Genomic DNA, 16314 nt, shown 5'->3' with positions numbered 1-16314 from the left:
AAAAGGATGGGGGAGGCACGCTGCCAACAACCTGCTGGCCACAGGGGAACAAGCAGGGACAAGGGCTTGGCTGGTGGTCACATGGGCTAGAGTTTGCCTAGCCAACTTACCATGGTTCCCGACCACCTGTGAATGCCCAACCCCCGACCTGAGGCCAGGCAGTGCACAGTCCCTGGTACAGAGCATCTTATCTCCAAAACATTGTAAACTCTCACAAACAACTTCTTCCTCATGGATCTACAGGGCCTGCAGCTGCATGTGTGGGAGAGGCCCCCCATTGGTAGCCAGGATTCAGCCTCAGGGTCGCCACTGCCCACAGCTGGGGCCCTGTGGATGCACCAGCTCTGCCAGAAGACGACGCTAGACAGAACCCTCCTGCTGAACTGCCTGGTCATGGTGTTGGAGGACCAGCTGGGGGACGCTGGACAGGACAGGTGGTGGGAGGAGGATGTGGTCAACCAGGACAGGTGGTGGCCAGCGGACGTCACCCAGGAGGAGGTGTGGGACCAGGTGGACCAGGAGTTCTGGGAGCAGCTCCTGGCCCTGGAGCACAAGTGCGTGGAGGACCTGTGGGAGCAGAACGCCACCCTGGCCCCGGCAGTGCAGGGCACAGATGATGACCGCAGGGTACTGGATACTGTTCTGGCTCTGGCAGTCACCTTCGTGCCACCTGCTGCCCAGGCCCTGGCTCTAGCTCTGCCTACTCCTGGCAGCTACCTGCCGTCCCAGCAGCAGCCCACCTCCCTTGCCCACTGGGCCTAGGAGAAACTCCTGCACCACCTCCTGGCTGCCACTGGAAGCTGCATGGCTCTCCTGGGGCCTCAGTAGTAGTGGGGGCTAGGGCTACTGCTGCTGATTCAGGTGGTGTTCCTGCTGCCAGGTGTCCTCTATGTGCACCATGCTTCCTCCACCCATGTCTTGCAGAAGAGCTCTTCCCAGGCCTTGCAGATGTTATGCTTGCAGGCTGTGATGATGACCCTGGGGAGATTGTCCCCTGTGAACTCAAGGCAGGTAGTGAGGGTGCGCCAGTATCCCTTGCAGTGGCCAAAGGTGCACTCCACCAGGGTGCAGCTGTGGCCCTGGCAGTGGTTGAAGTGGACCTGGAACAGGATCTAGGTGGCCACTGTAGTGCCACATGAGCCAGGGCAGAAGCGGGTAGACAGGGTCCCCGATGAGCCAGGGGCAGGACCACCACAGCACCCAGCTGCAGGTCCGGCACCCCCGGCACAAAGTGCCCTCTCTCTACTAGGCCTGGCAGACCAGAGCTCTAGAAGATGCAGGTGTCATGGGTGCTGCTTACCCAGCCTGTGCTCATGAGCATGAAGGCACCTCAGTGGTCCATAGATTCATAGATGTAGGGTCAGAAGGGACCTTGTAGATCTAGTCCAACCCCCTGCCCTGGGCAAGAGGGAAAACTGGGCTAAAATGACCCGAGTGAAAGCCCCTCCAGCTGTAGTATAAGCAGTCCCCTTGGGCAGGCAGGTGACAGAGATGTGGGTCCCATCGAAGGCCCAACGTACTGAGGGAACCCAGGGCATGGCACTCTACCACCACTGCTGGGGGATCGTGCACGTGGAGCGCAGTGTGCCCCAGCATGTCCTGCAGGGTGCCACACACCTCCACAATGGCCCCCCAGCGGTAGCCTTGCCCATGCCAAACAGGTGGCTGACGCACTTCAGGCTAGTGGGCATGGCCAGCTTGAGCAGGGCAAGGGCTAGGCAGATGTCCATGGGGAGAGGCGGCTGCGCATCAGCGTCCTGCCACTCCAAGTGTGGCTGGAGCTGCTCCAGGAGGTCCCGAAAGGTGACCGAAGTCATGGGGAAGGCCTCCAGTCACTGCTTATCATCCCAGGTCTGTGGAATGACATGCCACCAGTCCTGGCTGGCTCAGCAGGTCCAGAGGTCTTGGAGCTGGAGGCCCAGGGGAGCAGTGGTGGCCCCGGTGGTGGCATCTTGGAGCCCATTGGCACCATTCCTGCCAGGGTCCAGCCAGGCAGATGGGGTGGAGGTGGCAGGTGCACAGTGGTGTCCCTGGGATGGCCTGAGGTAGCCTGGCAAGCTATCACTGCACTTTGGGGAACTGAGAGGGGTGAGATGGCTGTAGGCTAGACGGCGGTTGGTGCAGCAGGGCTGCAGGGCCAGCGTGGCAGCCATCAGGAGTGTGGGCGCTGGTCGTTGCTGCCAGGGGCAGGGTCTGGAGCAGCCACAGCGTGGGGAGGCACAGGTGGTGAGGAGAGCGTTGCCGCATGCTGCCCTTGTATTACGCATGCTGCTCAAGGCCAGGGAAGTGGCTAGCCAGAAAGCAGTGAATGCAGCTGCCCTTTGTAGAGGGCTGCCAGCTACAGCTGGAGCTCTCTCCTTGGTGGCAGCAGGGGCCCACTGCAACACCCCGGGAAGTGGGAGAAGACTGGCAGCAAATATGTGTCTTCTTCACTGCATGTGTAGATACCTGCCAAGCACCATTTACTCACAAGCTATTTACTTGTGAGTAAACTGGTGTCACAGTAAATGCATGCGTAGACACACCTAGTGGGATCTAGATCAGTCCCTGGGAGAGGAAAGAGCAAAATAAAAAGCTGGATTTTCAAGTAAGCTAACTATGCACATAGGTACCAGGTGGGATTTACAGCAGCACCCAAGAAGGTTAAATGCCTAACTCTCATTGAAATTTAAATCCTGCAGCAGCCATCCAAAGGAACTTGGTAATTTGGCTCCATGTCGGCCAAACTTTTTGTCGCAACTTTAAACACAATCTCAGATTCCACTGAAGCCAAGGGAAAGGCTCCCTTTGATGTCAGTGTACTTTGGATCAGGGCCCAGCTGTACAGCGATGCACTTATGGGTTTTGTTGAACTAGAATTAAGACATTGTCTTCTGAAAGGGGTGACAATGAACCCAGAAAAGACCTAGAAAAGCAATGAGAAATCTAAATGAGGCTCTAATAGAGGTTGTAAATTTCTGGTCCTCAGTTCAACCCAGTGGAGCATTCTGTCCCTCTCTTCCTTTTCTTTTCACTACCCAGGCCTCAGCTGGAACAACCAAAGTGAGATGGTTAAAATGGTCAGATCTTGGAAATTCTGCAAAAGACTTGAAGATAATAAGATGCGACTTCCCAAATTCAACCACACTTTCCCTCAAATGCTCCAAAGCCATAGGTCTTGCAGGGGACAATTACATGAACAATTCTAGAAGTTAGAGAACAAGCCGTTTGATTTGTATATATAAAATGTGAGAAACTTGAGTGTTGCACATTCACAAAACCCCTGGCCTCACTGAAGTCAACACAAAACTCCTCCTCACTCCAGGAGTGGGATGTCAGGGTATTTCTAAATTTCACCCCACATTTCTAAAACATTCTGTGCGATTCCTGTGATGTTCTGCATGCAACCCCCACAAAAAATAGCTCCTTCTGGCCAGAGACCAGGAGTAAGATACATTATGAAAACTGACTTTCCTTTGTGGAATTGGGCAGGGCATCCTCATCTTGAATACATTGGAAAGCTAGTACACAGTTGATCTTTTTTTATAACAGGGAAGGGACACACTGGCAGCCTTACGCTTTGGCTTGTTTAATGTAGAGATTGTGTGCTTTTTTAATAACAACATGCTCTTGCAAGAAGTTAAAAATTAAATATAGGCTGTCTGGACTCCATGATGTAAAGTATTTGAATTATGTGTAGTAATGTTGTCCTTTTAAACGACTGACCCTTCCTTTGAGCAACAGCAGCAAGAGATGTGAAAGGAAGGAAGGTAGGTGGGTGTAGTGTAAAGTACATACCTCACTCAACCTCATACACTCTGAAGAGACTGATGAAAAATGGCGAACAGGACCACGCATATAGACTTACAGTTGGCAAAGGAAAAGAAGACTCCAACTTTAGATGCAGGTAAGAAACATCTTAATAGTACATTTGAGGAAGATAAAAATTAAAAAGCTTTCCTGATCTGTTAAAAGAGGTTGTTTCATTATGTTTCTAGAAACATTAAGTAGTTAAATAATGATGGCTGCTAATGTGGCAGCATCACATTTGAAACCCAAACTATACAGGAAAGAAAGTATGTCTAATAATAGAATGAAACTGACTTTTAACCTGCAGTTTTCAAACACAATCAAGTTTTCTGGCTGCAATGATTATTCTGATGTGAGGTCGCAGTTAAACTTCTGAGTGTCCTCGTATATTTTGAATTTGTCTTTCAAATTCTAATGTTGCATACAACGTTTGTGCCTAAAGTTTTTTAGCAAACTGCTACAAGGTGCCAGAAAGTCCTTAGTGGTAAGGAAAGGTGTGCACATTGTCACTGAAAAGATAGCATTATTTGCATATAATTTATTTCTATTTTTAATCTTGGTTTTTATGAGGGGTTCTTAATGGTACCACAAGTTCATAGAGCTATGAACTTCCTTCGCAACAAAATACTAACTGCGTATCTTTAAAAATCCAGCACTGGCATTGTTTTGCTGTGAACATTTATCCAGGATTTTAAAAGATCATACCATTTCTGTGGTTTTAATGTATTTTTGTAAGTGAAACTCACTGTGTACGTGAGCTGACATCTTCAAAAATAGGAGTCTAAAATTCAGCTGCTAGGCTTAGGTCGTTAAAGGGGCTGGTACGATTTTGGTGCTGGCATGTCCGTGGGAGAAGTGTGCCTCATGTCCCAAAGTTTCCAGCCCTAATTCCATATTCTGGCACCTAAACATGTGGGCAGGTGTTCCAAAAACCTCAGACCCATGCAGCTGCTACTAGTTTACTGAAGCAATAGCTTCTGAGCAAAAAGCATTTTTGAACATCAGGGCAGCTGTAGAGATGCTTAAATATGAAGTTAGACATTTAACTTTATGCTTCTACTTATGAAGATCTCATTCATATTGTTTTTCATTTTTGTTTGGAACGGGACAGAATACATTCAAATGCTACAAGGAAAGACACCTTTTCTTGCCCTGTAGTGGCTGACTGGAAGATAAAATGAATACTGCCGAAAGCATCATTAATGTTTCTGAAAATGACATTGAGAATAAAATGTGTCAGATCCATTAACTAATCATTTCAGGGTATCAGGACTGTTTCCTAAAAAAGCACCACCCAGCTCCTTTGTGATGAGGACAACAGATCACCTTTAGGCTTTGTGAAGTGGCCCCTCTCCTTTTAATCTTTCAAATTCCTGCAGTTACCAATGTTATTTTGCATTTCAGGATTAATGAGCACGTACGCAGAACTGCAAATGCCTCGGGATTTGGACAGCACAGTGCAGCCTTCCCCCGCTGGTAACACTGTAGAATTTCAGATTTTGTTCAACTTCATTTTTCTGGGGGCAAATCTTTAAGTTATTGCTCACAAGCTACTTCTGCCATTTCTTCACGTTTAGCTCTGGCCCCTTGGGCAGTGAAGGGGTAGTGCTCAGAGAGGGTGTGCAAAATGTCTGGAGTGGTTGGGCAGGGGCTGGAATGAGGTATCAGAGGGATGGAGGGACAGGGCCATTGGAGTCACTTAGCGCTGAGCCTATCAGCTAACCTTCCCCATGGCGTAATGTATGTGTGTGTGTGTATGTACCCACAGACTGTGGGAACTCTTGCAGACCTGAGGCTGCAGCAGAAACCACACAGTAGCATTGATGTGACTGCAGCTGCTGCAGAACAAACGGGGTAGATTTTTATCTGTCTCTATTGCACAGCACAAGTTCTCATGAAAATTTCATTTGGGCCTCTACTTATGGACAGCGAATTGTTAGTGACCTTTCAAAGAGAGTTTTCCCTGAGGGAGGAGCTTGCTGTGGTTTGTAATTACAAGTACAAGTTTAACTGTACAAGCAATTTTCTCAGCAAATGGGGGTCACATTTCAGACGAGGTTTTTGCTTGAAGAAACACGTGGCACTGATGAGTGTTTGAGAAGTGTGAAGGAGGTTTGGAATGAAATGTGTCAGTCCCGGTGAAAAGCAAGTGAGACCTAATGAAAAGTAATGGTGGCAAATGAACAATATCCACTCAAATGTTATTTTCTCTTTCAGCGTCCCTATGGGGACAGGTCCTGACTCCAGTTCCCACCCCCTTCCCTTCAAGTTGCCACAGGTTCCAGCTACAGTACAATTCCCAGACCCTCCTAGAAGGACCCACAGCTTTCTGAGGGAAATGTGGACAGTATCCAGCAGCTTCTCCCTAGCATCTCTTTAACAGCCCTGCTCTTTCTAGTGCAGCACGACTGACATCAGAGAGTCAGGACCCACAGGGTCCCAGGAGTCCTGTACCATTTCCCGAGAAGCATCTATGGATGCACGCCAGCATTTTGGTCGCTTTACTAGCCGTAGCATCGCATTGGAGGCTCATGTTCATCTTGTGGTCAATGATGACCCCCAAGTCTTTTTCTTCTGTAGTGCTAGCCAACGTAGCATTGCCGAGCCTATAAGGGTGCTGCAGGTTTTTCCTCCCAAGGTGGAAAACCTTGCATTTTTCGGTGTTAAACACCATGAGGTTCTCGTCTGCCCATTTGCTGAGCTTGTCCAGGTCAGCCTGGATCACCCGCCTATCTTCTGGCGTGGATGCTTTGCCCCAAAGTTTGGTGTCATCGGCGAACTTGGCCAGTCCACTCCTGACTCCAATGTCCATATCGTTAATGAAGATGTTGAACAGTAAGGGTCCCAGGACAGAGCCTTGAGGGACCCCACTGGTCACAGGGCACCATGATGAGTGACTGCCATCAATCACAACCCTCTGGGTCCAACCACGAAGCCAATTTCCCAGCCAGCAGATCGTGGTGGAGCCAAGGCCACAACTGGGCAGTTTGGCCAAGAGGTGATCATGGGATACCAGATCAAAACCTTTTTTCAAGTCAAGATATATGACATCAGTCTCTTCTCCCTTGTCCACGTGATAGGTCACCTGGTCATAGAAGGAAATGAGATTGGTCAAACAAGACCTACCCGCAACAAACCCGTGCTGGCTGTCCCTTAGAATGTTAGCCTGGGCCAGTCCCTCAAGGATGGCCTCCTTAATAAACTTTTCTAAGATCTTCCCAGAATAGAAGTCAGGCTAATGGGCCTGTAATTAGCCGGATCCACTCTCCTCCCTTTCTTGAAGATCGGCACCACATTGGCCTTCTTCCAGTCTTCGGGCACTACACCAGAGCGCCAGGAGTTTTCAAAGATCCGTTTTCAATGACGCTCGCCAGCTCCTTGAGTACCCTGGGGTGCAGGTTGTCAGGGCTGGCTGACTTGAAGGTATCCAGCTTCTCAAGGTGTTCCTTCACGAGGTCAGCATTGATGGAGGGTAGGGGATCCCCCTCACCCAGATTTCCCTGTCCCATAGCAGGCATGGGCATCCCGTGTGACTGATGAAAGACTGACGCAAAGTACCTATTTCATAGGTTGGCTTTTTCCTGGGCGTCAGTTGTCAGTTGCCCCATCTGGTGTTGCAGGGGTCCAACATTGCCCTTGCTTTTCCTCTGGCTCCCCACATATCTGAAAAAGGACTTTTTGTTGTCCTTGATGCCTGAAGCTATTTGGAGTTCAGTTGCAGCCTTGGCTTTCCTGGTTCGGTCCCTGCAGGACCGGACCAGCGTGGAGTAATCCTCCTTGGAGGTGAATCCCATCCTCCATCCTTTGTAGGCTTTCCTTTTTAGCCACAGTAGGTCCGCTAGGTCTCTGGAGAGCCAGGGGGGCTGCTGTGCCTTCTTGCTGCCTTTCCTCCGTGTTGGAATAGATTTAGCTTGTGCACTGATGATCGCTTCCTTGAGAAGCAACCACTCTTCTTGAACTCCCATCTCCCTGGGGTCATGGTCCCTGAGGGCCTGACCAACTAGCCTCTTCAGCTTGTCAAAGTCAGCTTTTCTGAAGTCAAGGACTTCTGTGTTGCTGACTGACTTGCCAGCTTTACAGCGGATGGTGAAGGTGATCAGCTCGTGGTCGCTGTCACCCAACTTCCCATCAATCACTAGGTCGCCGATTAGGTTGTCCCCCATAGCCAGTACCAGGTCAAGCAGCGCTTTGCCTCTCGTTGGCCCATAGACTTCTTGAGTCAGGTAGAGGACATCCACGCATGAGAGAAAGCTTTGCGACCGCTCGGATTTTGCTGAGTGATCTTCCCAGGAGATGTCCGGGTAATTGAAGTCACCCATGACAACCAAGGTCCTGGAGCAAGCGGCCTCAGTCAGTTCCCGGGTGAACTCCTGGTCAAGCTCAGGACTTTGGGTGGGAGGTCTGTAGTAGACTCCCACCGTTGTGTCCCCTGTGCCGAATTCCCCACAAATTTTTACCCAGTATTAATGCAGAAGGAATTCTCTGGGTCACCTTGAAGGTGTACTATGATCCTGAGGATCCTGAGATGTAGCACACATTTCCCAATAAAAAACCCTGAGAAATGGGAGCATGTCCACAGAAAGTGAGTGGTGTGGCTGGGCTCATAGGTAGAGATGTTGAAAGCCAGCTGGTATGTTTAGCCTTGCAACTCCCTGAAACACAAAGACGTTGGGTGGCTAAGTCCTCCATCACTTCAACAAGTCTCAGGCGTAGAATTTGGCTGGGAGAAATTCTCATGTCTCCCTTCTGAGCACCTGTGACCATTTGGGAACAGCTTGTAAATCCCTGGGAAGCAAACAATCCCAAGGCTTGCACCACGGGTGCTGACAGATGGTCAGGCCCTCGTTCTAACTCATGGCACTTTATGTAAAGCGCCATCAGGTAGAGCACCTCCCCCTCCCCACTCAACAGATGTTTGCCTGTTGGGTGGGGGGGCGGGGGAGTGGGGGGGCAGGCAAGAGGGAATCAAATCTGCTTCCAGAAGCCTGAGGAACCTGCCTGTATCTGAGGAGCTGCCCCTATCCCCAAGCTCCGCCCACCTCCCCGCCCAGCTCCATGGCTGTCTGCAGGAGGAGGGGGAAGAATTGGGGAGGGGAGGCGGTGAGCTGCCAGCCCAACCTGAGCTGGAGGTGGGAAGGGCGCCACGAGGTGAGGTGGTTCCAATCTGCCTGCCCCCCCAACCCCCAGATCAAGCCAGGCAAACCCCAGCTGCCAGCATACTCCCTCTACCCTCTCCTTGCTCCCTTCTGGCAGACAGCCCCAGGGATGGGGCTGGGCTGCAACAGCTAAGCCCCAATCAAATCACAAATTAATCCTAGGGAACACAAGTTCCCTAAGGCACTCCAAGTGGAGCACCTTCATCTGATCCCTCATTTGATGAGGGTTAATTTGCAACAGAATTAGCCACTTTAAAAGCACTCTGCAGCTGTGGACATGTGTCAGCACAGCTGTAGAGCGCTTTCAGGGAGCCAATCGCACAACAAACATAATTTCTGTCTGCATCCCATATGTCACAGGGTCCATGTGAAGGGCTTTCCTGTTCTCCACTGCCTAGATGCATAGGGCACCAGCTCCTTTCAATTAAAGACCAACCTTTCCTTTGCTATTGCAGGCTCTCGGCGTACAGCCTGGTTCTACATTGCTCTGTTCCTGGGCGTTATCACACTGATTCTGTTTGCTGCACTGATCTTACACCTTCTGTGTGAGTACTGTTGTGTGATTTACATCTGGCCCATAACACAAAGCTGTGATTCTGGACTGCCAACATGAGTGACCTAAGGTTGATCCCTGAGCATACCCCTCTGTACTGATGAGGCTGTCTTAGCCCCTGTGTGCGGAGGTGCTTCCAAGGGAAAGTAGGGTAAGAAGAGAAAGGAAGAGCATCCGGAGAACAGCTGTATATGAGGAAAGGAGGTCTTAAACATAATCCTTAACCTGCTCAAAGGGCACCTACCTCTGTGCTCTTCTCAGGCTCCTGCTACAAGGCAGAAAGGATGTGCAGCCATGCAGCTGTGCTCCCTGCTCATCACCTTTTATCCTCTGTTGGAACTGCAGAGAATCAAGCCTGTACTGTCAAGTTCTTTTTATTCTTGGGGGATCTTCTTCCTTGCAAGTGCAATGGATCCATTTCTGTAAGCAGCTGTATCAGACACACTGCTTTTAGTTGTACTTTAAAATATTTTAACTCACCAATGTTGCTACTGGCAGTAATTTGGCTTTTTAATTAAGTTTTTGGATTGCTTTGAGATGCCTCTAAAATCCAAGAATGCAATGGAGTGCTAAGTGCAAGCATGTTCTTAATAGACAAAGAAATGTTGGTCCTTAGTTACGCTGTGACCAGTCAACTTCAGTGGATATGGATTCATTTTCTCAAGTTCTTACTGCTTTCCCAGAATTTGTTCTCAAGAGCAATGCTTCCTTATTACATGGTGTAAAATGGAAAGATAATTTCTGAAGATGGCTTTTAATTGGGCAAACCTCAGCCTTGCTTCAAAAGTGTCTCTTTAATCACATTCCTAGTAACCATTTTCAATAAGCTATCAGCACAAGTACCTGCTAGTGCTTTGCCCAGCCTTTTTATAAGCTCTTCAACTCTGAGAAGTGGTCCCCAAAATGGCACAACATTTGTACATAAACCAATCCTTTGGCCACAGATAGAAAGGAAGAATGAACATGATGCTGTACCTGAACGGTTAGGATCCTCACCTGGGTTCTTGTCCCCTACTCCAAGGACAGCATCAGTATTTTATATTGGCCAGTAGATAGATATAATATATAAGCTTTCCTTGGTTCAGGGACTGGAAATCAGATTTTCCCCTACCCAGCAGGATGTTCAGAAATAAAAAGAGAAATGAGAGATAAGATATAAGAATTATTTTTACATCTGCAAATAATATAATTTATTTTTATCTTAAATACAAAGAGACATACACTGATTCTATAAATATATGAATGATATAAAAGCAATACATGAATTATGATCCTCTGCCACTGATTTTTTCCAAGGTATAAGGTCCAGCTGTGACAATGACCAAGATTCATATAAGATGTATCGAAATATCTCATTGGTCCTGTCCAAACTCGGAGAGACCCTCTGCGGGCCAGCAAATGCCAATAACACAGGTAACAGCTTCGTCCATCACACGCCCCTTTGCTATTGCTGTTATATTAAAGTAGCCTTCAGAAAGACCAACTGGCAGTGGGCCTCACTGTGTTTCTGTCCCTTACTGCCTGAGAGGCAAAAGCATGTAGGGAAGTCAGGAGGACAAGCAAAGTACACTGTGGGACAATGATTCCCAAGGGGTGTGTTGGGGCACACTAGTGTGTCGTGAGAACAATGTAAGTGTGCCATGAGATCCCCGTGTGAGGAAGTAAATGCTGTCTTCCCCCATCCAGCACCCAGCACCTGCTCCAGCAACTCCAGCGGCGCCTGCAGCTGCTTCTTTGAGAAGCGCCACTACTGCTGCTGCCTTCCCCCGTCCTTCCCTGCCCCCAGGTAGCACCTGTGCTGCTCCCCCACCCCCATATTCCCAGTAGCACGCTCTGCTGCTAGCTAATGCAGAGATGCACAGATGGAGCTGTGCTTTGCACCCCAGCTTGTCCCCTCCACTTCCAGGGCCAGCAGGAGGGATGCTAGGGCTGGTTGCCATTGTGTGAGACCCTGTAGGATCAGCCACAGGCTCCTGCCCCCTGAAGTACGGACCAGGGTAGTGGAAAGAGCAGGTCAGAGTAGGATGAGGTCCTGTCTCCACCACCCTTAAGTGGCACCAGTGACAAAAGTTGTTTTCAACTTTTTTAGCCTCCACCTCTTCCCCCTCTGCCCCATATCTTTTCTGAATTTCCATGTAGGTCAGTGGTGTATGTGGTAGCCGTTTTGGTCTGAAACAAAGAGAAATGCAAAAATCTAGAACTCTTGGTTCACAGATGATACCTTGTATTAGACCAACTGTGACATTGAAAAAAAACGGTCTTTTTCTGCAAGCTTTCGGGCTCGCAGGCCCTTCATCACACTCAGAGAAAGTTAAAGATGGTCAAAAGTCCCCATAGGTAAGAAATAAACTTCATTTTTGCACAGAGGAAGCAGAAGCTGGAAAGCTGCCCCGCCGGGTCCATGAGAGTGTCTTTGTGAGGTGCTCTTTGTTGTGCAGATCAAGCAGGATTCCTGCCTTGTTGGTGTCAGGTGGCAAACATGATACCATTGGGAAGGTGCCGAATTTTAGCTGATTTTGGAATATAAACTTCATTGATAAACAGCATGAAAAATTTCTGTACCTCCCTGCTTGCCACCTTTCCCTGAGTCTGATGAAGGGTGTGAGAGCTCGAAAGCTTACAGAAAAAGATTTCTTGTTGTTGTAATTTCTCAGCTGATCTAATAACAGGCATTGTCTCTGAACCAGGAGTTCTAGATCTAGCCCAGTGATTTTCAGCGGAGGGTCTGTGAAATTCAGACAAGTTATAGAGGGGGCCTTGAGGCTGAAAAGGTTGAGAACTGCTAGTATAGAGACAAATCCTGTGCTTGAAGAAAGAGGTATTTGGTGTCATTTTTAACAGTATATCTCAGTACTGGTCTGATTTCCTTTGGCAGGGGATTGGAATATGTTTTGAAACAATATGCAATACACCCACATGCACACACACACAGGTGCACACCCTCTTCTTGGATGTATGAGTCAATTTAAATCCAGAACAAAGTGTGCCCAGGTATCAACATTTTGTGAAACGCTTCCCTGGGAGGAGGGAGAGGCATGGTTAGGAGATGCTGTGTCCCTGTTGTTAAAGGCCTCTGTTTTCTCCCTGTAGAACAGACCCAGTGTGAATACTGCCCACGCAACTGGGTGCTGTACCAGCGGAAATGCTACCGCTTCTCTGAGGAGAAGCGGAGCTGGAATGACGGTGCAGAGTACTGCAAGTTGCAGACGGCCAGACTGGCTGTGCTCCGCAGCGAGGAGATGGTGAGAGGAGGCTGGAGGTGTACCTGCAGTGCAATCAAATCAGACGCGGGCAATTGTCAAGGCAAAGGTTTCCCTTGATGACCCTGAGAGACCCTTAATTGTCCCTCGGTTTTTTTTACTTGTAGAACCACGGTGCATTAGCCAAACACATGTTTTATTAAATGATCTTTTGTTTCTTCTGGTAGTACCTCAGGGACAGGGAACAACAGAGCCTCATTGAAATAACCGTGTCCAGACACGGAGAAGTGCATGGTCTATGCCCCAAGGAACCGGGACTCTACACAAACAGAAAGACACTGGGTTGGGGAGGGCCACGGCGCCCAGCTGGAGCGTGAAGAAGGCGTGGGGGAAGGGGGTATGTTAGCGCCACAATTTGGAAAGAAAAGGGAAGGAAGATCATGAGCAGTGAAGTAAGGGGGACAGCCTCTGGATTAAAAGCTTTCCAGACCTTAAATGGTAGAGTTTGCAAGTGAGAGAGGAGCTGTGGGAAAAACCCTGTTCATACCCACTTCATTCTCCCTTGCAACATCCACTCTCTGCCGCAGTGCGACGCCAAAGACAGGGCAAGATGGACCTATGGTCTGAGCCAGTAAAAGGCAGCTCTTACGTTCGCATGTTCCAAGGGGCCGGGACAGGAGAAGGGGCAGGTGTGGGGTGAAGTTGAGGTGAAAGGAGTTGTCCAGTCCTGCTCTGCTTTGGCTGTTGGTGCAGCTCTTTGTATGGGCAGTCGCCTCTGACTGGTGAACCCTCATGTGCTGTGAGTTTGCTGGAGGGGTCCAAGTATGCTAAGAGTGACCCAAAAAAGGAGAGATGTCGCACTTTGTGGCAGTTCTTACTAGCTAAAGAAGGCTCAGCCAGGCCCACTCCTAGATGAGATATGGGTGCACAATGATCTGGTGGTTCACCAAGGCCCAGATCTTATTTGCCCTTCACATGCCTACCTGGCTTGTATGTAACATAATAGCAGTTTTTGGCACTTACACAGTTGGGTTTCAGTGAAACCTGCATAAGCCTCCTGAGCATGCTTGCCAACCTTCCTCCTGACGCTGACCCACTGGGCAGCCAAGAGGGGAAATGTGTGCGGTTTGGAGGAAGGGAGCAAGGCAGAGACTGCATGGGTCAGCGAGATGGATGCTGCCCTGGGTGGGAGAGCCCTCTGTTCTAGCCTGGGCCCTTGTTTCTAACAGGGCAGAAACTATTCTGCTCCTGCTTATTCAGTGAATACTAAATGTGACATGTAGTGGATCAAGTTCAAGAGGAGAGCTAGGGAGTGACCTGGGCCCAGGGGGGCCAACCTTTTTTGGTAGGCATACCACAAAGTAGGCCTGCACCGTCCCCAAGTGCTACTCTGATCCCCTGCCTCTCCCCAATCTACCACTCTGCTTTCTGCTCCCAGCCCTGTGCTCCCTGTCTTATCTGCTGCCCTGCCTTCTGCTCTCTGCCCAAGCGGTCCCTCCTCCTTCCCCAGTCTGTCATGTACCACTCACAGATGCAGCTCATGCTGTACATACCACTTGTGCTGCAGGTTGGCCACACCTGGCACAGGCCATGGCATATTGGTCAATGCAGGGGTAGGCAACGTTTTTTGGCCAGAGTACCAAAAAACCCACAATGTCTAACTTGGAAGGTGCCGGAGTGCCGACACGCCAGAGCCTGAAGCAGCTGTTTGCTGCCTCCTGGCTATAGCTGACCCCGGAGCCCGGTCTGCTTGCAGCAAGGCTTGCAGCCCCCCTGCCGCCTGCTGGGAGCAGCCTGGGCTCGGTGGCTGGCAGCAGCTGCTTAGAGCCTGGGCTGGCAGCGGTGTGCTGAGCAAAATGGCCTTGCGTGCCAGGCCTCTCATTATCTGAGCAAGTGCCCTGTGGCCTGAAAGGCGGGGTGGCCCTATTCCACTTGCTTCCAGCAGGTATGTGCACAGGGTGACTCTGTTTCACTGCAGAAGGAAACAGAACCCCAGACTAGGTATCAATTCCAAAACCAGCGGCTGTGGGACTTGGTTAAAACCGGCATGCGAAGAGTAAGTAGAATCTGGCCCTTTGCTTTCTCCTTGCAAGTCAGAACAGAAGTAGTGCCTCAGCATGCAGCAGAGGTTGAACTTCTGATGGAGTTGCCCGTACTCATAGAAAATTAGAGTCGGAAGGGACCTCCGGAGGTCATCTAGTCCAGCCCCTTGCTCAAAGCAGGACCAGCCCCAACTAGATCATTCCAGCCAAAGCGTTGTCTACCCATGTCTTAAAAACCTCCAAGGATGGAGTTTCCACAACATGTCTGGGTAACCTGTTTCAGTGTTTTACTGCCCTCTATTGAGAAAGTTATTCTAGTATCTAACTTGAACTTCCCTTGCTGGAATTTGAGACCATTTCTCCTTGTTCTACTTTTGACCACCACTGAAAACAGTCTAGCTCAATCCTCTCTGGAACCCCCCTTCAGGTACTTGAAGGCTGTTTCTAAATCCCCACTCAGTCTTCTCTCCTGAAGACTGAATAAGTCCAATTTCCTCAGCCTGTCCCCATAAGTCATGTGTCCGGGCTCTCTATTTTCATTACTTTCTGCTGGACTCTCTCCAATTTGTCCACATCCGTTCTGTAGTCCCCAAACTCCAATTTGTCCACATCCCTTCTGGGGTCCCAAAAGACACAGATATGGCCTCACCAGTGCCAAATAGAGGAAAATAATCACTTTCCTTGATCTGCTGGCAATGGTTCTATTAATGCAGCCCAGTATGCCATTAGCTTTCTTGGCAACAAGGGCAGGCTGTTGGCTCATATTCAGTTTATTAGCCACTGTAACCCCCACGTCCTTTTCTGCAGAGCTGTACCAGTGCATGGGATTGTTCTGGCCTAAGTCCAGGACTTTGCACTTGTCCTTGTTGGATCTCGAGATTTCTTTTGGTCCAACTCTCCAACGTGCCTAGGTTTCTCTGTGACTCCTAACCCTACCCTCTAGCATATCTACTACTCCCCACAGCTTGTGTCATCTGCAGACTTGCTGAGGGTGCACTCCATCCCATCTTCCAGATTGCTGATAAAGATACTGAACAAAAATGGCCCCAGGACCAATCTCTGGGGCACCCCACTTGAGACCAGCTACAACCTATATGTCAAGCCATTAATAGCCTTGGAGCCTGATGACCCAGCCAGTTTTCTGTCCACCTTACAGTCCATTCATCCAATCTGTACTTTCTTAGTTTGCTTGCAAGAAGGTGTGTCATGTCTAGCCCCATGCACTTGTACACATCCAGCTTTTCTAAACAGTCCCTAACCTGTTCTTTTACCCCTGTCGGCTGCTCCCCTCCTCCCCAAACTGTGCTGCCCAGTGCAGCAGCCTGGGAGCTGACCTGGCCTGTGAAGACTGAGGTGAAAAAGGCATTGAGTACTTCAGCCATTTCGGCATCATCTGTCACTAGGTTGCCTCCCCGACTCAGTAAGGGACCCACACTTTCCCTTATCTTCCTCTTGTTACTGACATACTTGTAGAAACCTGTTTTTGTGGTGAGATGAAAACAAGGGCTAGAGCTCAGAAACCATCTAACATTACTGAGAAAAGTACCTCATCTCCCCTTCCAGTTTATTCCCTT

General features: G+C 49.4%; 1 protein-coding gene across 1 annotated transcript; it reads left to right on the top strand.

Moving 5' to 3' along the window:
• Nucleotides 1–3816: 3816 nt before the first annotated feature.
• On the top strand, nucleotides 3817–13089 carry LOC149866604 (CD209 antigen-like protein E). Its single transcript, XM_090041141.1, has 5 exons — nucleotides 3817–3886; nucleotides 5194–5265; nucleotides 9401–9490; nucleotides 10795–10911; nucleotides 12589–13089. Exons 1-5 carry the CDS (start codon nucleotides 3817–3819, stop codon nucleotides 12816–12818), a joined length of 579 nt encoding a protein of 192 aa, XP_089897267.1. The 3' UTR covers nucleotides 12819–13089.
• Nucleotides 13090–16314: the final 3225 nt, after the last annotated feature.

This window comes from Crocodylus siamensis, chromosome 4 (genome assembly GCF_052110815.1).
Source record: "Crocodylus siamensis isolate JL-2025a chromosome 4, ASM5211081v1, whole genome shotgun sequence".
In the NCBI taxonomy this organism is placed as follows: domain Eukaryota; kingdom Metazoa; phylum Chordata; order Crocodylia; family Crocodylidae; genus Crocodylus; species Crocodylus siamensis.
Note: the sequence above shows the minus strand (reverse complement) of the source record. Positions and strands in the feature narration are given on the sequence as shown.